This window comes from Corvus moneduloides, chromosome 18 (assembly GCF_009650955.1).
Source record: "Corvus moneduloides isolate bCorMon1 chromosome 18, bCorMon1.pri, whole genome shotgun sequence".
Lineage (NCBI taxonomy): Eukaryota > Metazoa > Chordata > Aves > Passeriformes > Corvidae > Corvus > Corvus moneduloides.
Genome location: NC_045493.1, coordinates 14,450,180 through 14,475,426, shown reverse-complemented (window position 1 = coordinate 14,475,426; position 25,247 = coordinate 14,450,180). Strand labels below are relative to the sequence as shown.

The 25,247-nt window shown below is 40.9% G+C and overlaps 1 protein-coding gene and 1 long non-coding RNA gene across 5 annotated transcripts in view; one reads left to right on the top strand and one right to left on the bottom strand.

Moving 5' to 3' along the window:
* Positions 1 to 25,247, top strand: part of LOC116452942 — a 209,486-nt gene that overhangs the window by 142,403 nt on the left and 41,836 nt on the right. The window lies entirely within an intron of this gene.
* Positions 7,430 to 25,247, bottom strand: part of ADGRD1 (adhesion G protein-coupled receptor D1) — a 139,559-nt gene continuing 121,741 nt past the window's right edge. For 3 of the 4 annotated variants that reach the window (XM_032127881.1, XM_032127879.1, XM_032127880.1), the window contains 4 exons: positions 15,792 to 15,918; positions 14,608 to 14,649; positions 12,344 to 12,436; positions 7,430 to 11,698 (listed from right to left, as the gene is read on the bottom strand). In XM_032127881.1, coding sequence (XP_031983772.1) covers positions 11,603 to 11,698; positions 12,344 to 12,436; positions 14,608 to 14,649; positions 15,792 to 15,918 — 358 coding nt within the window. In that variant the 3' untranslated portion in view covers positions 7,430 to 11,602. Of the gene's footprint in view, positions 11,699 to 12,343; positions 12,437 to 14,607; positions 14,650 to 15,791; positions 15,919 to 25,247 lie in introns of those variants that run through there. The other variant, XM_032127882.1, reaches the window with a different exon arrangement.

Genomic DNA, 25,247 nt, shown 5'->3' with positions numbered 1-25,247 from the left:
GAATTCAGCAGCAAACTTTGATTGAAGAGGGTCTGTACCTGTGTTGGTTCCCCAAGAACGTCTGAGTGTTTGACCTAAACACAAAAAGTAGGCATGAAAGCGTGGGGGTGATTTATTCCAGTACTGCTTTCTTTTTGCCAGAAGCCAATTTTGATGCACACATTTCTAGTTCATCATGAGTTCTATCAAATGAGGAAACAGACCCAACAAGTGACTAAATGTTTTCTAGCTGGCACTATGTATAACCTATTGCAACATTCCATTTTTGTAAGACTTCAATATTTTTGCGGTTAATCACTGCCACCTGACTCATACCACTAAAAATGATGTGGGAATGGCAAACTGTGAGCATTTGTGACAAGATTTCAGCAGACAGTCTGAACACCAGTAGTTACTCTGAAGGAGTTAATGAATGTCAATGTGTCAGCCAGTTGCAGAATAAGACATGACATAAATCCTACTGAAATGATTGGAAGTCTTTCAACAAATTTACTCCATTAGGCTTCAAATTGGAGGGCTTATCTACTAAAATGGGATGGTATTCACTTGTTTCTATTATTTGTCGCATACTATTAATTACAATATTTTTATCTTTGAATAATGTCAATGATTATATGTGTTCAAAATGTCTGTAGCCTTTCTGTGAGAAAAATCATTCAATCCTGAAAGTTCCTGTCCTGTAAACAGTCCGAATCAAATTACGACAGCCTGATAGCAACTTGTGTTTTTTCTGCTTCACCGTCCTTTGCTTAACTGGAAGATAAATGAGACAAGAAAATTAAAAGTAATGAAAATACAAGATAGCCAAAACAGCTCAGATTTTCAGATCATAAGTTTAAGGTGTATAGACATACTGATATATACCTGTGTGCATACAGAAATCTCCAAAGAGCAGCTGGCTTGGAATTTGACTAATAGCTGGGAAACAGGAGTTCAACTGAAATAGACAGCTGAGGTTACATTAACTCAATAAAAAATGTAGGGCCTAACTCAAAAAATCCAGTGTATTTAGCAGAAGTCAAGCGATTTTCTCATTTGTCTGGCCAGCTTCTATCAAGTTCATTACTCTTTCTTGATTAAATCTTTTCTAATGATTTCTGCCTGAATGAGAAGGAAAGGAAGGGTAGCCACCAATCACTCCTAAGACAGACTCTGACAGCAATGCATATGACTCATTTCTGTTCAGCTGGATGTAAGGCTTTAATTCTTCTTCTTAACTGTAAGGAAAAAGGTTCCATCAGCAACAAATATCCTAAGGGTGTAAATTCTAAGGGAAACTTCTACTATGTTGTAGCTGGCAGTAATTAGAAGCTTGGAAAAAAATGTTGCAGGTTTATCAGGAAGAAATATAATAGCGAAAAAAGGGAACCAGTGTAACAATGTTAAACATTTAAGTTGTTACAGTCCATTTGTCTCATAGAATTTATTTATCCAGAGGAGAACAAAAGGCAACTTTTGCCTCTTTGGTGTTTTCCTGTTGTTGGAGTCCACGACCAGTTTGGTCTCACCTGAAAATGAGTGATGGGCACCTTTTGGCCTGAGTAGAGTGACTTACACAGGATGAGTACCCTGGTCAAGACCAATAGGTATACAAGCTTTTTCATGCAATCAAAGCTTTCAGTCAAAGTTATAGGCAAATTTTCAGTTTATCCAAAGGATTCAGTTCTATCCTAGCCCCAATACTGGCATGGTGCTCACGCCTGTATCTAGCACTGCCCTCTGCTTATTAGCAGGTTCACGTGCTACTGCTCCAGTCTGGATAGTGGATTTGGGTTGCCTGTACCTGTTTCAGCATTACAGGACTCGAAGGATTCACCCTTCTCCAGGCAGCAATCCTTGGGAGAGAGGGAAGGGAAAGAGCCTCCTCAGCTCCTTGAGTAAACCTGTGCTTACAGAAAATGAAACGTGCTGGCCCTTCCCTCAGTCTGGCCTTCCAGATAGAAGGGAGGGAAAAGTATTCCTTTCCCCCCAGCCACCTTTCATTTCTTATTTTTCTCTTTTATCTACTTTTCCTCATGAGAGTGATCGTAAATGTTGCCTTTTCTGACAGAGAACTGGGCTGCCCTGAGCAAGATAACAAACACATGCTCTTTCTGCCACTTTCCTTATATAAAATAACATTTCTTGTTCTATTTGCTTTGCTGCCATTTCTTATCTGTAATTTGGATCATAAACCAGGACTGTCTTTTTCCAGGAACACTAAATAATATAATGTCTGGTAAATTGTGAGGATTTTTAAAAAATTTTGTTCTGAATTTTATGATGTTTCAAAATAGATACTTTATAGAAAAGACAAAAACAAAAGCCCTTTATCTTCTTCATTTCTGGCTGCTATGTTGACTTGTTTGAAAGTGTTTTCTTTCCCTTCTTTACTGAAAATTGGCTTTTTCTGGTCATACTAGTGTGGGTCAAGGTCTGATCCAAAGTTTACTGCTGTTAATACCAAAACTTTTGCTGTCATCAAGAGTACTATTTGTATTTATAATAATAATGAATAGCATGTAAACACTGTAAATACTGCACATAGAAGTGCTCAAGAGAATGTTTCTCACAGATTAGGGCACAGTTTACTGTTCTGTCTTTAAAGTTCCTGGTGTCTTCAGTTGCTAAAGAGAAGTGAATGAATTTCTGACTGAGATGCATTGGGATTTACTGCATTCGTCATCCAGTAATCCATCAAGACACTCCTGTCATGCTTATTATTGTGGTGCTTGGCTCCTAGAGCACTGAAACTTAATTCCTTACTGGCGGAGGCACACGGAGAACCAACAGGCGACCAGGAGAGTCAGGGGCTCTGGTAGCAATTGGAGGCAATTGAGTCCAACCACAGATTGGAGGTGCTGGCCTGGGCAAATGGCTAATTAAAGCTGCCTTTCTGGTAGCTTATGTCAGAGGAGCCCTGACATAACCCTCAGTAAGGGCCTCTTTGTTTCTCTTGAATGCCAATGAAATTATTAATAAGAAAATCTATTTTAAGTGCTGCTTTCAGTTTGGGTTTCCATGGAGACTGCTGACCTACAGTAGGAACAAGGCAGGCTTGGGAAGGAATCCCTGCCTGGGAACGGGCTGTGAGTTGGATGGAAATACAGCAAATTACAGCTGTGCACATCTGAGGCAGGGTTTATCCAGATGTCATGAATTTCAGGATCAATTGTTTCCTTATTCAGATAAATCCTTTATGTGCTGCACCCTTGCAGGTTACGAGATAGCAGAGAAATTAAGTTGGAAAGCAGTGGCAAGAAGCATCCAGCAAAGGCTGCCTCGAGTCAAGGGTGTAAAACAGGACCTGGTCAAGGTCACATTCCCACAGTACTCTGCTGGGTTTGAGTGGTAAAGGGTGAAATAACCTCCATCATGGGAATTTATTCCTCTTCCCTTGCCTGTGCTGAGAGCAGAGACCTGGGTTCACACTTGAGGGGCAAACAATTACAACCATTACTTATTGTTAGAAATTCCAACCAGCTGCTTCTACGTTTGTGCCCTCGATCTATCCATGTGGGAGAAATACCTTCTGTAGAAACTGGCATCTTAAGAGTCCCCAAACCCCTCACATGCCAAGTTCAGAGCATAAAAGTAAATAAGGCAGCAAGAGGTGGTGTTCAGCCAGCAGCTGCTGTTCCAAACACCAAGCCAGCCCAAAGGAAGCAGGAGGCTCTCAGAACATGAGCCAAGAAGTAGAGGGGAGGTAAGGAGCAGGATCAGAGCCCTCAGGAGGGCTGGGGTCAGTTTTAGCTGCTGCAGAAGTCAGGCAGAGACAGGCCCTCAGGTGGCTCCAGCTCCATAACTCAATTGCTGCTAATTCACAGCACTTCAGGATCTGTTTCATAGAGTGTCTGGAGAGGATGTTTTCAGAAAAACTCCCAGCCAAGGATGGATTTCTGTAAATGAGTGTTTACAAATAAGCCACTTACCCCCCAGGCTTTATAGATAGCCACAAATTTCTGTTTTTCATAGAACCTCAGTCCGCACAGCCAGGCAGAGAAATGTCACATGCCCATGTTACAGGAGAAAAGGAAAACGCGGATTGCAGAAAGGAACATTTACAGTACCTGATGTAAGTTCTGGCAAGAGCAAGTAAGAAATGCCTGAGGAGTTAAATGAACTGAAGAGGTATTTATGGGAAGGGAAGGGAAGGGAAGTAATCAGCTTAAAAGGATGAAGAAGGGAGCAAGACCTGTGAACATATTTGATTGCCATGAATGAAGCCCAGCTTGCCTTTCACATCCCAGATGAACACAGTTTGACTTGCGATCACTTTCATTTTATAAAACCCACCATCTGTAGGGAGAGAAAGCAGAAGGTAGAAGTGGAGGTAACATAACCTCTTCCCTGTGCCAGTCCCAAAAGTTAATACTGCAAAAGCAGCAGTACCTGTAGACCATGTAGGAGGCAATTGCCTATATTTTGTGACATCTGTTGTAGTTTCACTTGAATAGATAATGCCAGATAGGTGAAACAGGGAAGTTAGGGGAATGACTACACAAGTGACGAAAAATAAAATTGTTCTTAAGGGGTTGTGGGAGGCACCTAGTGGTAGTGATGCACCTTAAGAGAGTTAATTGCCAAAGAGAGTTAATTGCACGTTTGAAACGTGCTTTTAAAAATAATGCTTTTAAATGTCATGAACTAAAAATAAATGTCGAACTGAAAATGTTTAAAAATTATTAAAATTGTTTACTCAACGGTCAGATTAGAAATTCAGGCTTCAAATTGCTAAAAAACCAGGATGCTGTCTATTTATGCAGTGAAAACAAGGGGCCACAGCTCTAAGTTCTTCCTTTCTCTTTGGGAAGGTGCAACGTCTCACAAATTATAGTACACAAAGTAGAGCTTAGCTGTTTTGAGCTTCCCGTGTGCATTTCTTGTGGTGTCATTACTGAGACTGTTATCTGAAAAAATAGCTCTGTTAAATGAAAAGCTCTGGTATGGAGGAAGAAGATTATCTATCTTTCCTTGTTAAATGACTGTACTGATGCACAGCCAGAAGGGACTGTGTCTTTCTTGCAGTTAGACGTTCACAGGACCAAACATTTTCTTAACGAGAAGACGTTATTAAAAGTTGCTCTGCGAAGTGTTTTGTTGGTGGCCATTATGAGTTACGGTTGATGTGAGAGCTGCAGGCGAAGGACAGGAAGGTGTTTCAGGGAGTTTGCAGACACACGTGAGCTCTGCAGGTGGATTCCAGCCTGCTCCACGTGGGGAGCCTCGCTGCAGCCTGAATGCACAGCTGCTGCACGCAGTCCTTGAAGCAGGACTAAAGGTGCTGTCCCTGCCTCAAGCTTTCTTACAGCTGCCTTAAGCAAGTCTCTCCAGCACGTGTGGGCACTTTGCGAGACCTCTCTGAGCTCTGCCAGCCAGCCCGAGCTCCAGAACAAAGCTGTAATTGCACAAGGCAGCAAGTGCTGGGCTTCAGGCTCCTCAGTGCCTGGGCTTGTGGTACCCAGTCCTTTCAGGGGTCTGGGCTGATGATAGCCTAGACAGTAAGTGTGATTTCAGACGTTTGTTCGATTTGAACTGCTGTAGATTCAAAGAGAAGTTATTCATAGAAGTGACTTTTTTGATTTTGTGGCCCAACTATTACCCTTTCTGTCCACTGAAACGCTCCAAAGTAGCTCCTCTGATCCAGATAATCTCTGCCCTTAAGACAGCAGAGCACAGCATGAGTTATTCTCTTTTGCAGCACAAATGTATCCTGCACTGGGTGTCTGAGGCAGACTATTCAGCAAGGGTAAAATAATAACTGAATCTGACAGAAGTGCCTTCTGACAACCAGAATCTTTCACGTGGTTTTTTTTCCATCTACATCGTAGAACTGAATGTAGAAATGCAGATTTGTGACACTCCGGGTGATTCCTGCTCCCCTACTGGAAAAAAAAGAAGAAAACCCCACACTGCTGCACTGGGGTGGCTTTTTGTCCACGACAAATGTACAGACCTGACTTTTTCTGTGGTTATTCATTTTCCTTAGTGGGTGTGAGGGAGAGGAAGTACCTTGAGATGGAAAGAAGCAGCAACTGCACAGTGCAGACAGGAGACAAAGGCTCTGCAGCTGGGCTGGAGAAACAGCTGCTGTGCTCTCCCCTGCACGGTTTAGGTGATGCAAATTCCACCTCCCGTGAGGCTATCTCTGGTTCCAGCTGGGAGAAGCTCACTCCTGAAGAGGCTATAAGCAGCAGAATACCAAATAATGGATAGCCTGGTTTTTAAAGACTAATTCTGGGGTACTTTTTGCATGCTTTATGTTGGTTTGACAGGTAAACATGCAGTATGTTCTATTGACTACACATTAGAGATTTTAATGCATAGTATACAATCTAAATGCACAATATTCTGCTCACCACAGATAATTTTTTAATTAATTATGCTCTTTGTTGCTGCTGCAGAAAGCAAATATTCATAGTTGCTAAGCTTCAGAACCTAAAGCCTCCCACAGAGTCACCAATACAGAGGGTGAACGGCCCACAGGTTGGTGGGAGGACTGAGCTTTGCCTTTTTTCCTCTATGCACACATGCTCATGTATTCCCTCCTCATTTTTTAATTTCCTTTTGGAGATGGCAAAATATGACAAATTAGGGGTACAAGACTGGCTAAGTGAGAAGACATCACATCATGGAAGAGTCACATTTAGTTGACCTGTGCAGAATCTGAAACAAAAATGCCTGAAGGAAATATTCTACAATCAATATAATATGAATTTTAAGTCATCTAAAACCTACTAGATAAGGCCCAAGCTTTCCAACAAGCATTTGATATTTGCTTGTGTTGAGATACTTTTAGAGGGTAAAAATCTGACTTTGTTTTATTCTGCATTTTCCTCCAGAATATTATGAGCATGAACTAAAACTAGGTTTTTGCAATGGCAGAGTTGCTAATCGTGCTGCAGTTTGGTTATTTTTTGGTTTTTTGTCTTGAACTGTTTTATGCTTTATTCTCTGTTTGAAAGTAAATATCAGCAAATACTTAGCTTGGAGAATGCTTAAAGGAACATATACAATGGCCAATCAAGCCTGATTTTATTCAATAACAACAGAAAATAACAGGGGTGAGAGAAAATTTCAGTCGCCTTTGGCATAGGTAAATGAGACAGCCTAAAACAGCGCTCTTGGGAACAACCCTGAGCAAACGAACCATCAGGCAAAGAAGGTGTTTGGTAGAGATCCATTGAACGGTGCTCAGAAGTCCCTTATGACTCAATGTTTCTGCCATGTGTCAGCACCTGGTGAAGATGCTGATGTCAGTGGTACATTCAGTGTTGTAATCATCCTTGACAAGATGAAATACGGCCTCTGAATTCCAAGAACATATGGGATTATTGAGAAGGAAAATTGTGTGAACAAGGGCAATTATAGCAATAACTATCCATGACATACTACATGGAGTCAGCCAAGCATAACACAGATATAATGAAAATATTTTTAAAGGCAAACATGATGTAAGCCAGTGCCAAAATGACCTAATTTATTATTCTGTCACGAATGATAAATGTCAATAACCTCTGTGTTTCACAAAGTAGCAAGAAAGCTTTCTTTTATGTATGCCTTGCTACATGATTTTAAAGGATACAAAGGGAAGAAAGTTTATTGAAATGGGATGAAAAACCTTTCTCATCTAAATTCCAATCTTTAATTTTCAGCATATAATTGCTCTAGTTATTTTTCCACATCTACGCACCTATGCAACACAGCTGGCAGTCTGTTAAATCACCACAGAATTAGCTCTAACCTTGAAAACGAGCGCTACAGGATTGCATCCCTATGATGGAGCTGAGATTGAGCTGTGACGTTTCTGGACTTACTTCATCATTTTCAGATAAAAGTGTAACAGTAATGAAGCTTTCATAGAAGAATTAGTTAAAAACCCACCACTTTTGACCTGCTGTGGGCCGAAACCATCCCAGAGCCAAAACCAGTTTCTGAGCCTGGTTCTGCATTGGCTGTACTGAATTCCAGAAGTTCTCTTTCTGCTGGCAAGACTCAGTACTTTTATTCTCTGGGTATAACCTTCAACACAGAAATATTTCCTGCGCATTACCTCAGCACCCCTGACACGGACAGCAGGTCCTTCATAGGAGTAAAGCTCTGCTTGTGTAATTGCAACAGTAGCACTGATAGGGAACCTCAATTGTTATGCTGTTGTTTATAATCCATGGCAAAAGAATAATTTTAACAAAGTCCTTTTAGGAAATTAAGATTTCTTATTTATTTGAGGGGGGAAAAAAACCAACAAAACTAAATTATTTTACTACTTACTGGCAAAGACATTCTTGCTACATTACCTATTTTTATAACTCACATTTCATTCAATTAACATTTCATACTGTTGACAAAATGATGCTGTCCAGAAAAAAAAATATTGTAATAGCTGCTATATACTAGCCCATAAATAAACTGCAAGATCTTCAAGCTTCAAGAGACTGAGGACAGGAAGAGATTGTTTAAAGATTCATTTGAGCATTTCTTATTCAGTACATTTGCTGCATTCAGTACCAAGAAAAACACTTTGAATCAAACAAAAAGAACGGATACCGATGGCAACAGAACACATCTGTACTATGTGGGGATTTTTCATCAAAAACAGAAGAAAAGCCCATCCCCAATGCAGCATTGTAAATTCAGTGCTCCAAACCTCCTGTGCCATGAAGAAGGCAAACTGCTTCACCACAAGCCTCATCCACCAGTTAAAGCATGGGATGCAGGTTATCCACAGAGGATCTTGGGGGATAATCAAGGCTCCCTCAACACATAACACTCCTATCTCCCATTCAAAAGTGTAAAACCAAACACATTTCCATGCTCGTCCTATTTTTGGTGAACAGTTTTAAAACAGAGCATACCTGGATGAAAAACTGATTTAGCCCTTTGTACTACTGCCATTGTGTACTGTCATTGGTATGTCACTTGTTTGGTTTTTTTTTTTTCAAACGGACCTTGGGCAGTCACAAAAGTGGCCAATACAGCACAGGAGGAAATGCAGGGAACGAAAATTGTGTAGAGGGGAATACTCTTAGGAATTAAGATTAAAAAAAACCCCAGCCTTTTGTATGTTGTCTTGTTCATTCACAGAACTTGCACTATAATACAATGATTAGAAGAGAAATGGTCAAGGAGGGTTTCAATCTCTGTTTGTGGTCACAGTGTAAAAAAACCAAAAACAAACCAAAAAACCAAACCAAAACCAAAAAAAACTCATATGCTCCAGTATAAAAAAATATGCTTAAATACATTGTCTGCACACAATACAAACTCTGAACACTGCTATCACAGTACTCTTCTATTCCATCTCCTCTGTACATTCCAAGGGCTTTGTCTACTGTCTTTTGGGGGGAAAAAACCTCATTTTCAGGCCAAGAGAAGCCCATATATAGGCACAGCTGTAAGACAGAGCAATGCAGAAAAAGCTAGGAGAAAACCATACACAAAAGCCAAAATAAAGACACAGCCATTTACATGTTTAGCTTTTACAGGTCCTCTGTTTGGAGTTAGTTGTCAACGATTGGAGTTATTTAGCAGTAGGAAACACGGGATTAAAGCCTCTGTATTTCATGCACGGATATGTGTGATATGCAGTTCTGCTCTGTTCTAGCTGCAGAAATCCAGCATTGATCTGGTGCAACTGAAATAATTTCTGTAGAATGTTTTGAGCTGTGAGCCTGACAAACTTGGGTGGGCTCTGGACTTCCAGTTTGGGGATCACACCAACAAGTCTTGGCTAGGGAGGGGAAAAGGCAGGAAAGATTGGGCTGAACTGAAACTTACCATTTTTTTTAGAGCAGGAAGGAAACCCAGACAAAACTTGTTTTGGATCAAACAGAAATTAAATGCATTGAGTTTTTCTAAACTTTCAATTCTATATCTTTTGGATTTAACACTTCACTAAATTCAGTCATAATTGATGGGTGTTTCCTGTTCCCTAAAGATCAATTTACTTTCATCTTACTTTTTGATAAATTTACTATCCAATAGAAAATTTCCACTCTGCACATTATGGTGTAAATACCTTTTCTCTTGGAAACCAGTAGCACATTCACCGGGACCAGGAATGGTCTGAGCTGCTGATGACACAATATTTAATCAAGGTTAAAAAAACACAACACAAAACATCTTAGCAAAACATGAGGTTGAAGACTTGCATATTTTCTGCCTGTTGTAGCATTTTGATAGCCCAGTGGATCAGGAAAGTGAATTACCCTGGTGATCTCTGCAGACCATTATACCCAGTCTGTTACAGGGGGGGCTGCTGCAAACAAGGGAGAGCTGGGGATAAAGAGTTGTGGCTGTAAAGCCACTTCCTCATCTTTGGAAGTCACTCTGGAGACCCTGGATGCTGAGTAAGTCCTAGAGCAAGGGCCCCTGAGGGCTCTGACCACTGTTGAGACTTAAACCCTGCTTTACTCCAGTTGGGAAGGTGCATGTTTGGCACAGGTAGCCCTGGCTCGTGCTCCAAACACCACTCAGAGAACCTACAAAACACTGGTCAGAAGAAAAATTACAGTGTTTTTCTCCTCCTTAAAGATACTTCATAGCAGTACTAAAGCAGAAGCTACTAAATGCTGGGCAGAGTTTAAAACCACAAAAGAGACTGCAGAGACCTGTTTAAAGCTGTCTGCAGGAAATGATACATAGACTTATTTGTAGGGTGGCTGTCTTCACAGTATATCAACATGTTACATCTTTGTGGTAGGAATTCAGTGTCTCTAAATGACCAGTAAAATGAGGAAGATAAGTCAGAGAGCCAGGTTTTGATTTCCAAAAGCCACAGTGAGTTTGCAAAATGCACTTGACGGAGAGTTGTTGATTGCATCCCGAAGCTGCAGGCAAAGCAGTGGAATAATTCATATGGCAATGTGTCAGCAGACAGAAATCAGCAGTAGAGGTGCTGTGGGCTGCTGTAGGACAACCTTGGCCTCTGATAGATAACATGGCAACAGGAAGATCTAAAACACTGCTGGGCCACATTCCACATGACATGTGCTGTTTGTGTGCGCAGAGACACACGTGTTTGTTAGCGTTGCTAATCCACACCCACTTTGGGAGGGCAGTAGCCAGAACCTGCCTCTCCCTCAAGTCCTGGCTTCCTTGTAGCATTTAGACTAAACACGGTACTATGTATTTTGAATCAGCTTCACTTTCATAATTGGATTCTATAAGGTAATAAGTGTAAACAGAGAGAGCACAGCAGGTCCAGAATAGTCTCATTACAACATCACAATGGGAAGCATTTCATTTTAGAGCATAAAAATCCATCTTTTCAGAGGTATGTTGCTTTCCCTCAGTTCTGGGAGCTGGAATGATTCAGAGAGCAATAAGCCCTCCTTGCGTACCTAGTGTTTTCATCATTGCTGACAAAACCATCCAGTGTATATTTGTGCTGGTTATTTTTACAGATATTGCTAATAGCCAAGTGCTAGAACATGTTACAGTTTTGAAGGCAAGCAACAAGGGCTATTTACTCAACAAAACGATATGGCAATTCCCAATTCATTAGGCAGTGATTTAAAAAGCCCAGTTTTCTACTGTTATTAGCAGTGAGAAAAAGCTGGTGGACACGGTGTCAGAGGTCCTGAATGTATGGCTTGGTTTTCTCTGAGGAGTGTTATTACTGTCAGACTGCTGATAAATCAATGCGGTTCGCTGAATTGGTGCTTTTATCCCAGGTGTTCAGCTTTGTGGGAGTCGTGCCTGGCCTGTTCCCAGTCATCTGGAAAATAAAATAGTATAGAAAATTGATTTATTTATTTTGCCAAGCCACTCTTGCCTGGATGAAATAAAAGCTTGAAAGCATCTATTTACATTACAGTGTTGTCACAGGATCTTGAGAGCATATGCCATAAGGGATTTTTAAACAGTTATTGCCGGGATCGAAGGTGATTGGCAACGATCACTTAATAATACCTATCACTTCAGATGTCTGGTTCTTTATAAAAACAAATGTCTTTTGTCTCAAGACAATTTAAGGAGAGCTAGAAAAGGATATTCAGGTGTGTGCTTAAGAATAAGAATGCCCTATAAAAGAACCCCCAGCATCAGAGCAATTCATTGCCAAAATGCTGCTGGAATGCAGAAGTCCATTAAAATTGGTGAGAATAGCCTTATTGAACCATATCCAGAGTTCACAAACCCGTGTTTGCTTTTATTTGATAGTCTACCTGAAAGCAGAATCTTGTCCTTTGCTTTCAAAACAGATATTGCAGATGCAACTTCATGCCTGCTGATTCCACCTGTCCACACCTTGCATTAGGTTAGTACTAAAAATACCCATGTGCCTGCTCTGCTCTTTCCCACAGAACTTAACGTGGAACACTTTCAAATACGATGGGGGGAAAGAAAAAGGAGCAATACTTACAATGTCTGAATTGAAGGGCTTCACATTGATGTTGCGTGTTGAACTACTGGTGAGGGACCAGACCTTGGTTTTGTGCTTAAAGGCAGCTCTAACCTTTGGCAAAAACAGTGAAACCAGTTGAAAAAGTTATGTTTATTTTCACAGGTGCAGCCTACAATCATTTCCCCTTTTTCCTTCCTCCACGTTAATGTCACTGTGCTGTTAAACAACAAACAACACTTTCTTTGTCTTTATGGACTTATTTTAAAATTTAACTTTAATTTCAACTACCCATATTTTAAATACAAAGTCTTGTGTGGTCTCACTTGCATCTCATTTCATTGGCAATATTTTCACATTATCTGGGTAATCTCATCCTCCCTGATTTCCAAGGTGTGACTGTGTTACCATTCATCTCATTAAAAAATAATAATAAAAGCAAAACCCCAAAACTGTGGTGCACATAAACCTACACCCCCAGCATTTGCAGTATGGGTTTGAATGATTTCATAAGGTGCCACTATCCTGATTTCAGCAGCTCACTTACACGTTTTCTAACTAAGTACAGAGCCCCAGGCTGGAGCACAAGGTCCCCCATTCAGGCAGGCTCTCCCTGGGGTTCACACAACCCTGGTATATCGGGATGCCACAAGGACATAGAGCAGCTGCCAGCCTGCTGTAAACTGAGTCATTTAGAAATGCTGGATGAAACTCCCTGGAGATGGAGCGATACTCTTCACCAAGGTGAAAATCAGCTGCATAAAAGAAAGATGGTGAGACGAGTAGGTGAGATTTGTCAGGGATTATTGGCTGGAACTGACTGACCAGTGTTAGGTGTGGAGATCAAGGACACATTTTCAGACCATCTTGGCCTGCTGTCTTGTGCTTCTTTATAATACACACGCATTTCTGTCTGGGTGCACTGGGAATAAAGCCTTTTTTACCCAGCCACTTCTATGCCCAGTCTACAGATGTTTCTTTACAATATCTGAGTTTTACTTCTCAAAAATAAATTCTCAAGAAGAATTCCCACTGTTTAGCTAAAGGAGTATTTTAGATATGCACAGCCTATGATGGAGCCAGTAGGACCTGCTCTCTAAAAATGACAGCTCACATCAGCTATGTAGAAACTGGTTTTTGAGGATATAAATTCTGAACAGTTTCTGAATTTAATTTCTCATGAGGTTCCTGAAAAATGACAGCAATTCAAATATTTGTATTTGATATAAAACATTTGAAACTTGAAGATTTCTAAGTCTGGGAGAGAATAGAATAAAGAAATCTTTTTCCTCCCTACCTTTAACCTGCCTGCTTAATTTTAGTTGATTTCAGTAAAGATCAAGAGTTTCACAGTCAGACCTGACTCTCCAAACTGATTTTGGCAGAGATCACATCAGTGAATGCTCTGAGACTGAATAGGTTGACACATATTAATAAATCATCATTTCTCTACGGAAGAGCTGGAGCATGCTGTTGCACAGGAAGCAGCAGCAGGTTATGGGGCAGAGCTACTTATTAACATCCAGAAAAATGAACTATGGAGAACCAGAGCTACGAGGCTCTCCACTGAGCATTCCCCCTGGCAGCATGCTGGAAATGGTTCTCATAAAAAACCATTTTTTTTCAGTCATACTCGTTGCGGAGCATTTTCTGCTATCTGCCATGGGAAGAGAGGATGCTGCAAGCCAAATTTACATCAGCCTTGCCTTGGCTTTATCCCAGTTGCTCTAATGCAGCCTTAATGCAAAAAAACTCTCAGTCCCCTATGAACACCTGAACTTCCCGCCAAGAAAAATACCTGGGATATCTTCTACTCAGTTTGGTTTCCCATTAAGGACTGCATGAGCACCATCCAAAAGTATGTTTCACTGAGAATAATATTTATTTTCCTCCCTGGAACTGCAGCTGTAACAGATCCCCTGCCCCCCCCCAGCAGGGACTGCTGGAGTGTCCTGCTCCCACTTTTTAAGCATCTTCTCCTCACAGTGCAGTCCATGCCCTGCTCAGCCCTTGCAGCTCCCAGGACAGCTTCTCTCCTGACTCTTGAACTGCTCCTCTTGTCTTTGTTCTTTGTTTCAAACCTTTCTGACGTCAATTAAAACAAATACTGAACATGGGTCAAAATTCTGCAAGTTCACAAAGCCAGAACAATCATGTATCAATTAAAAGAAAAAGGAAATCAGTGACATAGCAGGCAATGATAATGGAGAAAGGCTGTTCTTGCTTCACACTTGTGTTCTTGGATGTGGTAACACCAAATTTGTTAACACCATTTGGTTACATACCTCTGAGTTCAGAAGACAGTGAAACAGGAACATGAAAAATCCCTGAAAACAGAAAAAAGGGAGAAGGTGAGGTCTGGCTGTGAAGAATCAAATACAATAATGTGTTTCTCTCAGTATTGTACAAAGCAGGCATCAGGCAGCTGGAGCCCTACAAATATCAGAGTGCACTAAACCAGAGTGTCCCAAGTGAAACTGGGGAAACCTGCAGCATTAGGTTACTGTGAGGCTTCTCTAGAATTTTTCCTGTAAAAAAACACCTCCTAAACTTTGCTGTACTAAAGGAGAAACCTGGCTGAAAATATGCAGAAATTCTTGTTTCATGACAACAAGAGGGAAATGCCTTTTGGGAACCACCAGATCAATATTTTTCAGATTAGAAAAGCAAGGTATTAGCAATAGGAAAATTTTCCTGGCAGAATTTTGCTCTTTGGGCTTTTAGTCCAATGCAAAGTGAAAAGGTCTCATCCCCTTTCCCTCACAAAAGAATTTTATTTTTCTGGGGGGTAGTATTCAGCACCAAGAACCCTGCTTCACTCTTTTTGTGTCCATAGTACTGTTTGTTGCCAAGACAAGAAATTTAGCAGCAGATTATTTTTTCTTCCTCTTTGTAACCACTGTTTGGGAAAGAACGGTAACATGCCTATAGGTTTATGCCTCTACTGAAATGTTTGCTTAAAGCTATGCAGATGTTTACATTCCTCCTTGGACAGAGCTGTTTTTCTGGACTGGTGCACCAAGAAGATGAGGGCTGAGTTTCCTGCTTGCAGGAGTCCTGTACAGCACAGGGAATAGCTCCACTTTTGATCTTCCCCGTAAACTTCTGTTTGCTTTCATTTAATCTCGGTAATGAAGCCTCAAATTGGCACTGAAAAATTGGCCTGGTATCTCTGCTGAAGGATCCTGCCTGTGGTACACGGTGCTGGAAGAATGAATTTCATTTCTCAAGCTCAGTGCTGTCTCATTTATTTAATTATTGCTGCTGGAAACACTAAGGAGTGGGACACAAGTTCTGTTCAAACAAAGACAAGCAATTTCCAGCACTGTATGGTCAGACTTAAAAGGCAGAGGAAGGAACACAAAATAAAATGCAATAAGCATAAATGTGTGAAAACAGCACTAATGATCCATTTAATTGGATCTCAGAGGCACTTCTGTAGCCATAAATTTTCCCACCAGGTACTTACTTGTAGTGAACTGAAAACAGCAAATATATACTGAAATACCAGTGCGTGGGCATTGACAGCCAAAATGCCAAAGATCCACGAGCTTCCCAAGATTGGTAAGAGAACAGCGACGGCTTTAGCTGTCAGTCTGTAAGAGAAAATGAAAACAGGAAATTGTGGTGAGACCATTAAAGAAATGTCAGCCTCCACCAAGGAGTTTATTGATTATGTTCTGGCAGCAAGGCAGCGGACAGAATTCTTCTTTATCATGAAATTCTTTTAATAGGCAAGATTTTAATTGTTTTTTCATCTGTGAAAATAGGGATAACAGAACACTGGTATCACACAGGATAAATACAGATGGTGAGTCAGTAACTGAGGGAGCAGGGAAAGAGATTTGAGAGATGGTCATTTAAATACTGCAGTCATATCTTCAATTTACAGAAAAGTATCACTTTGCTAGTGAGAAGCCAAGTGTAAGAGTCAAAAAACAGTGAGCACTGTACATGCAGCTCACAGCACTGGGCAACCCACCAGCATTCATGGTGTGTCCACTCCGTAACCACTCAGAAAACTCATCAGTCCCACGGGGCAAAACATTCTTGCCATCGAGGCACTGCTAACTAGAGAGCTCAGAGCAATTTTACCTCCAGGAGGAGTAGATGAACCTTTGCACACCTGGGCACACTTTCAGTGACAGCTATCAAAGGACAAACTCCTCCCCCTGGGCAGCTGAGAACAACTTTGGCGGTACAAGACAGAAAGCAGAAAGAAGGGACCAGTCCTCATTTGAAACATCCGCCAAGAAGGCAGATCTAATCCCAATTTATCACAGCACTGCAAACACTTGGTGCGCTCCTATTGTAGCCCGCAGGATTCAAGCACACGCTTCAAATGAAGTGTTTAAAATATCAGTGAGTTCAGTCTGTGGTACAATTACAGGTAGAGAAGCCGAGAGGCAGCGAAGGAAACAGGAGTAGTGAGAAACTAAAAGTCAGTCCCTGCTTGCTAAAGCTACATTTTTTTAGAAATGATCAGATTTCTATTTAGATGGAAACCTATGCAAGAGAAAAAGCTGTTTCAGGGAGATTAATGTCCTACTTGTGCCTTGTGCCCCCTCGTACAGATTAAAGTACACTTTGAGAGAAAATGCACAGAGCTGCCTGACAGGAGACTGCTTGTAATTACAGCAAACACAAAACAAATGAGAATTTTGTACAACACAATTCAATGAAGAAATCTTTTAATTAAACTTAGAGACAAGATGTCTTGTTCATTTCAGTGTCCTGAGCACAGACTTCATTATATCCTCAACTAAAAGTGTGTAATAAAGTTTATAGGGAAACCTGGGACAGGGAAGCATCTGGAAAGTTTTTTCTGTTTTGGTTTGGGTTTTTTTCTGTATTGATTCATATCTCTCTATGCTTGGCCATGGACATTTCTGCACAATTCAATTTAATTCTGCAAGGAGTTTTCCAGTCAGAAAATGAAGGAATATCTTAAAGCTTGAGATCCTATTTAAATTTAAAAATGCGTTTTAAAAGATACAATTTTAAAGCAACATATACAAGTTTATTTTTGTGAATCAAGGATGCTTTGGGATCAAAGGATGCTGTTAAGATTAAAGTTCCTCCCCAAACTCTAAGATAAAATATGCTGCACTGGGGAGCTGCTAGCAGAACAGCTCTTGCCATCGACTTCGTGCAGAAGGACCTGGAAAGCCCCACTGAGCCCTTGGTGCCTGCAGGAAAATGCAGCTGTGCAGGACTCAGGGCAGCTGGGGCAGGAACACCTGGGAGATGGATTAGGAACATTCAGGTTCTGTGATGGTTTAGATGTCTTCTCCAGCCTAAACCAGCAGGGGCTGTTGTGCCCGACACAGCTACACGTGTAAAACTGCCTTCATTACACACCAACACTTTTTCTTTTTCTCTTTTGTTCCCACACTCTCCATTTTTATGTAATTTTCAGTTTGGAATATAATTTTCCCCAGCTGTTTTGTTGCCAAAAATGTTTTCATTTTTTCCCTTTGAGTGAGAGCACAAAAGGCTTCATCTGTAAGTTGCAGTTGGGGGCAGAATAGAGTCAGGCAGTCAATTTCAATATTTTCAAAACCATTCTTACAGTCTGGATTTTCAGAAGCCTTTAACATAGCAAATTACTCATATAATTTTAAAAATCATGTTTTAATAAAGATTGCTCTTCATTAAGCGCAGAGTTCAGCGCACGTGTGGCAGAATTCCACAGCTAAAATGAAAATACAATCCAGATGTGGAATTTTCCATGCAAAAGTGTGAATGTTTCATGCACACTCATTTAGAAAAGCAGCCACGTGAAGGTGAAATTCATTTAAGACTGAGGGTCAGCTCTGCCTATGATTCACTTGAATCTCATTAAGACTTTTTTGAATTTTTACCTAGTTATTGCATAGCTTTCTATGCTTACATGCTTGGAATTTCATCCTCTGTAGGAAATTATTAATTCAAGGGTGTTTATGAGCTTTACCTACCAATAAAAGGGCCCAGCTCTATGGTTCCTGGTGCTCTCTTATTTTCTTCCACTTACCCCTCCCCTTCCTACCCTTATTCCTTTTTAATCTTTGAACTTTAAAAAAGAAAAATACTAACTGTAAAATGCTGCATCAGAGTGCCATTAAGGTATCAAGGTTAAAAAAATCTTAGAAATACAAAAGTTAATGTTCCACTAGGTACATTAATTCTGACACACTGCACATACTTTATTTTTTTTGATTCCTGTTTTTCTTTGCTACATGAATATTTTAGTAGATTGGTTCTAGTTCACTAAGATATAGAGCACAGTCAAATAGATGTTGCTTTTGGAGAAGGAATACTTCCCCATGCATGACTTAAGCTGTGCAATGTAAAAAAAAATTAGTCACTAGCATCAATGGAGCTTTATATCGTCTGTAAAATTGGTGACATGAAGCAATAATTTGGGGCAGGGGCTGGGCTTGCTTTGCAGATACTGTGGTTCAGCCCCACCAGGACCCCATAAACCTTACTAGAAGCCTTTTTTCTTGTGCCCAAATGTGTCAGAAAACTGAATGGCCATCTAAATTTCTCCCTGAGTGCCCCTTCTCAGGCCTTTGCAATTAACAGCCTGTTCCTCACTACACTTTAAAAAGCCCAGGTATTGTCACTTTTCTGAAGTCCCATAGCACCAAGTTTGGTGAGGTTTTTGTCTCTCTGCATCTAAACGCACTGAAGGATCAGTCCTGGAACTAATTCATTTGGAACAAAGCAAATCCAGCACAAAAGATTTCTTTTCTCCTTTCTATTTTTCCATTTTGCCTTTTTTTTTTTTTTTTAAGTGTATACCTGTCATTACTTAGACAACTTCTGTAAAACACAAAAATACTTTGAGTCTGATTAAATTTTTGTATCTAGAGTATATGGAAAAGCCTTTGGGATATTATTAGCTCTATATAGCCTATCTGTCAATTCAGCCTACAGTTTAGGGCTGTTCACACTCTGCCCCAACACCAAAAATCCTATTAGCTGGGTCACAGAGACTGCTGGAGCTCTGCTCAGCAGGAACGACTTTGGCAAGGCTTACTCAGGTTCGTGAGGTTGCTCATGGCACAAAGCCATGGATCAGTGCTGCACCACTCATGTCCTCTGCCCTCAGACCTGCAGGGTCACTCTGCACATGTGACAGCTCCTGTAAGTTCATGTGTTGTCCCACTCACCCGAGCACACAGGCTGAATCCCTCTGTCAGAGAGCCAGAGCCGAGGTCCTCTGAAAATCCTCAAATAAATTTTTTGCCTCTGGCAAAAACAGCATTAACTTTCTTCATTAATTGCTAAGCTGTCCATTTAACATCCACTCACCCTTTCAATCTGCAGCTGAAAAAAAATTTTTTTCTTCCCTTTTCCTGTTCTTAGAGTTGAATTCTAATTCCTGAGGAGTAAAACCTGCTCACCAGAGATCTTTTCCAATCAAAATTTCTTCAACTGGCTTTTTTCAGTTACTTTTGTTTTGGCACTCACTTCAGTGCAGGATTTTGATATCTTCTGTGAATCTTGCTGGGAGACAGGCTGTTAGCAGCATTTTAATCCAGCTGAAATCAATCAGCAGGGGAAGGGAAGTTTTCTGAGATGGATAATTATCATGGCTGTATTGAAGCCCCCATATGCAAGAGGTACAGGCTTCAGCACCTCTGAGATGTATTTTCATTACCAACAACATCTGAAATCATTGCACAGTTACTGAAGTTACCAGGGACATTTTTCCAAGAGCACAGTTGGGCCTTCCAGTTTTATTGTATTTGCAATTGGTGTGGAACAGCTCCATTCAGCTGTGATTGCTCCCTTTCCCTCTGTTAATCTCTGCCCTTTTCTGCTCTTGCCCTGAGCACGCTGTCAATATCTAACACCAACGCAGAACGACCACACTGACACCTTACAAGAAAGAAATTTCACTGCTTGCAGAAAGAAAACTTTATTACTTCTGTGAAGGGGCCCCCTAATTCACAAATCAATTTTATTGGTTCTATATGGAGCACTAATCCTTTTAAGACTTCTGACATCCACTTTTCTGTCATGATGCCTGCTGAAGTAAGAACTAAATTCAGACCCATAAGCCAAGATTATATAATCATTGGGGGAAATACTGTCTAAAAAAAAGCAAAAATTCTTCACTACAATTCACAGAAAAAGACAACTTGACAGATAGGTCTTTTAAGTGAAGTTTCTCTCTTGTTTCCTGAGCTCCCCTCCAGTCACTTCCAGAGATATCCTTTGTGTTTTATATAAAAATAAATAAATGCCCAAACCTGTGACTAACATTTCAGACTCTTGGCTGAAAAAAAAAAATTTAACTTCAGTCTCCCGTTTGTCACAAGTAATGTTTACTCACCCCTAAGCTGGAAGTTGGAGAGATGCTGGGAACCACATCCGCAATTCTGACTGTGAACTAAAACATTTTTCGTACGAGTTCAATACATGCCCCGGTGTCCTCCACCTGGCCCTGCTCAGGCTGCCATCCCTGCCGACCCCTGAGGAACAGCAGCTCTGACAAGGCACCCAGGAGCTCTGTGTGCTGCTCACTTGGTTACCCAGAGCTCGTTCGTTACTGCAAGGAGCAAAACCAACACTGAGAGCTGTAGGCGGTGAGTTGCCACCAACGTCAAGCAGACAAATGGAAGAGTAGTGGTAACAGCTCATATATTTCATGGAACTAGGCAGCAAACGGCAAAAAAAACACAGACCAGTCTTCAGGGCTCTTGAACAGCCACTGATTCCATTTGGGATCCAGAGGAATGAGCTCCCTTGCACTCCTCAAGAAAAAAATGGAGATTTGTTCTAGTATTGCACTGGGGGTGTTGGAGCTGCTCAGCAGAGCAGCCAAAGCACAGGCTCGGAGTCAAATCCCTCAGGCCCCTTCGAACGTAGCAACCAATTTACTCCCCACACTGCATGGAAGTGACATCAGAGCAGGTGTGTGGGTGTTTTACTAAATGAAATTAAGCTCTGGACTCTGCTAGACATCTTGATCTAAGGGGTAGAACTTTCATCCTAAAAGGACACACATAGATTTTACTTCTGCTCCTGACTCCAAGCAGCAGCTGATGAATTCCTGCAAATACTGATGCACCTCCTTCTCCTCCTACACTTTGTCTTGGCTGCAGAGACAATCAGGCTGATGGCACAAGGAATGTACTTTAATCAGCAGATACACAGTTGCTTACCTAATCTTGGGTGATTTCTAGGCAGAACTATAGCAAATTAAAGAAAAAAAAAAAAGACAAAACTAATAACTGCAGAGGCCATTTCCCATTTTCCCAAATGTTATTTGCACTTTCAAAATAATGGTGTGAAACTGCATGAGAACTATTTACAATCACTTCAGATCATTGCTTTCTTGTGTCATTTATAACCCAGGAAGAGGCTGCTAAATGAAAGCATTGCAGCTACAGGAAAAGAAAATCTAGGCTGCAACAGCAACTAAATTCAGACTGATTTTTATCACATGAGTGGGAAGGGAGGTGGAGTTGTTCCTTTTCTATCACCCTCAGTGTTTTACAGTCTGCCCTCTCACCACAGACCCTCACAAGAAGGCAGATGTTGCCAAAGTAGCGTCACCTCTCACCTGCCTTCCCAAAAATCTCAAACTGCCTTTAGAAAACACAGCATTTGCCCAGAATAAAAGAGGTCTGGGCTCAAATCACTCTTCTGCCTAAAGGATTGGTTTCCATTTTTTCAGAAAAATATTTTTGACTCCCTGCTTGATGCTCATTCTTGCCTGTTGAACCTGTTCCACTCAAATAATTAAGTATTCTCTGGCTCAGAGAGAGAAGGTGAGCTCCACAGATTAGTCACAAAGCACTCCCTGAGAGAGGAGAGTCTTACCTAATCCTTGCTTTATTAATATTTCTGAATTTATATTAAATATTCAGTAGAGCAGGGACTGAAACTCTACTCTCACTTCAAATCCCCATCAAGCCTGACAAAATTAAGGCCAAGACCAGAAATGGAGCGACCTTAGGAATTTTAATACTGAGAAGGCAATTCCAGGGGCTGCAGTGCTGGCTTTTGACTTAAGCACCTAACCAGGGGTTTAGGAATCCATGTCTTGCTAAGGCTTTCCACCGATCAAGTCCCTTGTCACCGCCATTGCTTCCAGATTCTAAAAATACAAAAGAAAAAAAAATACTTCCCAAAAAAAAGTACTGAAGCAAAACATGTCCTTCTCCTTGTCTTTAGTGCAAGTTATTAAAAACAAATATGAAGAATTAAAACATAATGTCCTTGCAAGCTGAATTTTAGGAGTTTGTGATTTCCCCAGGGAAACTGAACTTGCAGTAGAAATTTTCCATTCTTTTCCTATAATTCCTTTCTCCAACATTTTTTGATACTAATTCTCTTATTGCACTGCTGCTGAGACAGCATTCTCTGTTTCTCAATCCCCAAGCCCAAGGTAAGAGCTAATTTTCCACTGAACTTCACCATTAAGTCATCAAAGAAAATGACAACTTATTCTCACAGTAGAAGAATGTTCCATAACCAATCAAGGTGTGTTAATAGATGGGTTTGGATGAGGAGACCTGGACTCCGTACCACAGCACAGCCACTCGTGCCCAGTCTCATTCCCAAGAGACCCCCAGAAGCTCCTCTGTTCTCAGTGAAGTCACCATTTTTGGAAGGAGACTGGGGCCTCCTGCTCATGAATGGCCTTGTTGCATATTTGTGTTTGAATCTTTAAACACTGTGTGTCTCTGTGCTTCCTTTCACGCTCTGCTTCTCCTGAAGCATCACTTGAACCTCAGGAAGAGCCCCAGTGGAACAGAACATGTTTTCTCTTTTCCATAGCAACTGCTAAAGGAGCGTGCAGGACAAATATCCCCAGTCAGACAGGCAATTCAGAGCTGCTGAGAACAACCTTGGGTGAGCAGTGACACAATCCTGTAGGATGAATTCACAATCAGTGCTGCCAGGTAGACAAAATGGGCAGGGGTTTTGTTTCAGTCACAGGTTACACTTTTTGGAAGTCCAAAAAATGTGGCTGCTGAAAATGAATGAGACTCCAGAAATGGGCAACTGAACAAATTTCCCAGGAGTGGTTGTTGATGACCATGGCCAGAAGCCAAAATAATTAAATTCTTAGAAAATCATGTGGAAAATGAAAGCAGTTTAAAAGGAAAAGAATTGGCCCTGATCCTTACAATACCAAAGATTTATTCATTTCTTCAACACAAATGGTTCACTTGCCTATTACCCACATTGTTTGTTTCTTCCCTAAAAGATTCTGGAGTTACTTTATAGAAAAAATAGAGGGAGGAAAAAAGGCAAGAAAATATTACCCACTTCCATTACAGGTTTTCTTTAATAGTCTCACAAAAGCAAATTGACCAGAAAGTCTGGAGGGATTCATTTGGGTTTTTAAAAGAAAATAAATTGCAATTTTCTAATGGGCTTTTGTAAACTTATCATGATATTACTAAGGGTCAGTTTGTCTCCAAAGGTAGGACAAAAGAGCAACACTTTGTTCTTGCAACCAGACAACAAAAACTATGGAGGAGGATTTGGTCTCATAGGTATCAGTTGAGCAAGCCCTGGGTTGAACAGGTATTAGTTCTCTCTAGGTCAAAGATATCAAATAATTGACAAATATGATTGTAAAGTCAGTTATAGGAGCAACAGGATAATCCAGCCTGGGCTGCTCTGGACACTCTGAATGTGTGAATCAGTCTGATCCTTCAGATTCCTCTCTTCTTCTAACACAGAACTGGTGCCTAACTCTGCCCGGGCTCAGCCCAGGAGAAGGCACTGATTGTGACAGCTTATTCCCAAAAACCTCATTACCTGTCTCTTTCAAGGACAAAGAAATGGAAATGTCTCAAAGGGCCAGATCCTGCCTGTGAGTGGAGCAGGCGAGATGCGATCGTTTTTCTTCCAACATTTACCCCTAATTATAACTTCCACTTCTCCATTGTTTCATCCTTTTCCCAGGCTCCCAATGCAGATTTCTCCCATCTCATGACAGCATTCTGTTTTGCAGCATGACTGTCCCTAGGCAAATTGTCAGTGTGAGGCATGAATCTACATCAGCCTAACTCTTACTAGTTTTAATTGGTTAGATCTCTGCAAGTCATCTTGAAACAATATTCTGAAAATTAGTCTTCTTGCGCTGTTTACAGCCATCTCAATCTGTTTTGTAGCTATTATATCGTGGGGTGAAAGTCTCTGTTTTCCCAGCAGTAAACTGAGATGACAGACCCGGTGCTAATAAAGAGGGACTGTCAAATTACAGAAGTTATGGAAAGGACCTCACAGCATTCCCTTTTCCTTACATAACAGAAGCTGTGAAGGAAGCATTCACACGACTGGAATACTGATATGAAAGAGCACAGCTTGCTCAGGAAGGACGCGCAGGGAAAAAGAGAGGGTGTATCAAAAATACAGACCTGCTCCAAGAGAGGGAAACTACAAGCAGACAGACCTTTCAAAAACCTCTGTGCCAAAAGAAAGCCAAAGGAAACAGAAGAGTGTGGCAGTGCACATCTGTTTTGCCTTGGCAGACCAGGAGGAAAAGGTGGATGGGGCCTTTTTTCCTTAAAACTTCAAGAGTTGTCCAAAGCACAGGATTAGATGCTAGTGTAGAGGTAGCTTCATTTAATTAATTATAATTATAATGAAACACAATTTATAGACCTGTTTTTAAGACTTACAAAGCTGCAGTCAGTGATGAAAACCCATTATGATTAATTTTGTTTTCCTTACTCTGGGATGTCAAACCTGGCACACCATATGCTAAAAATATGAAGTAGCGCCTACTCTGTGCTCCATGTGTCATGTTGGGGTTTGAGTTTTCAAGAAAAGTGTGCTTCTCTGGAAAGAGTAGAGGCAAGCAGCAAAAATTATTGGTAATCTAGAAAACATGGCCTGTCAAAAATGGCCCAAGTTCCTAATTCCTCCTTTCTTAAACTGTCCTTGTAGAAAAATCAAGCTTTTCAAG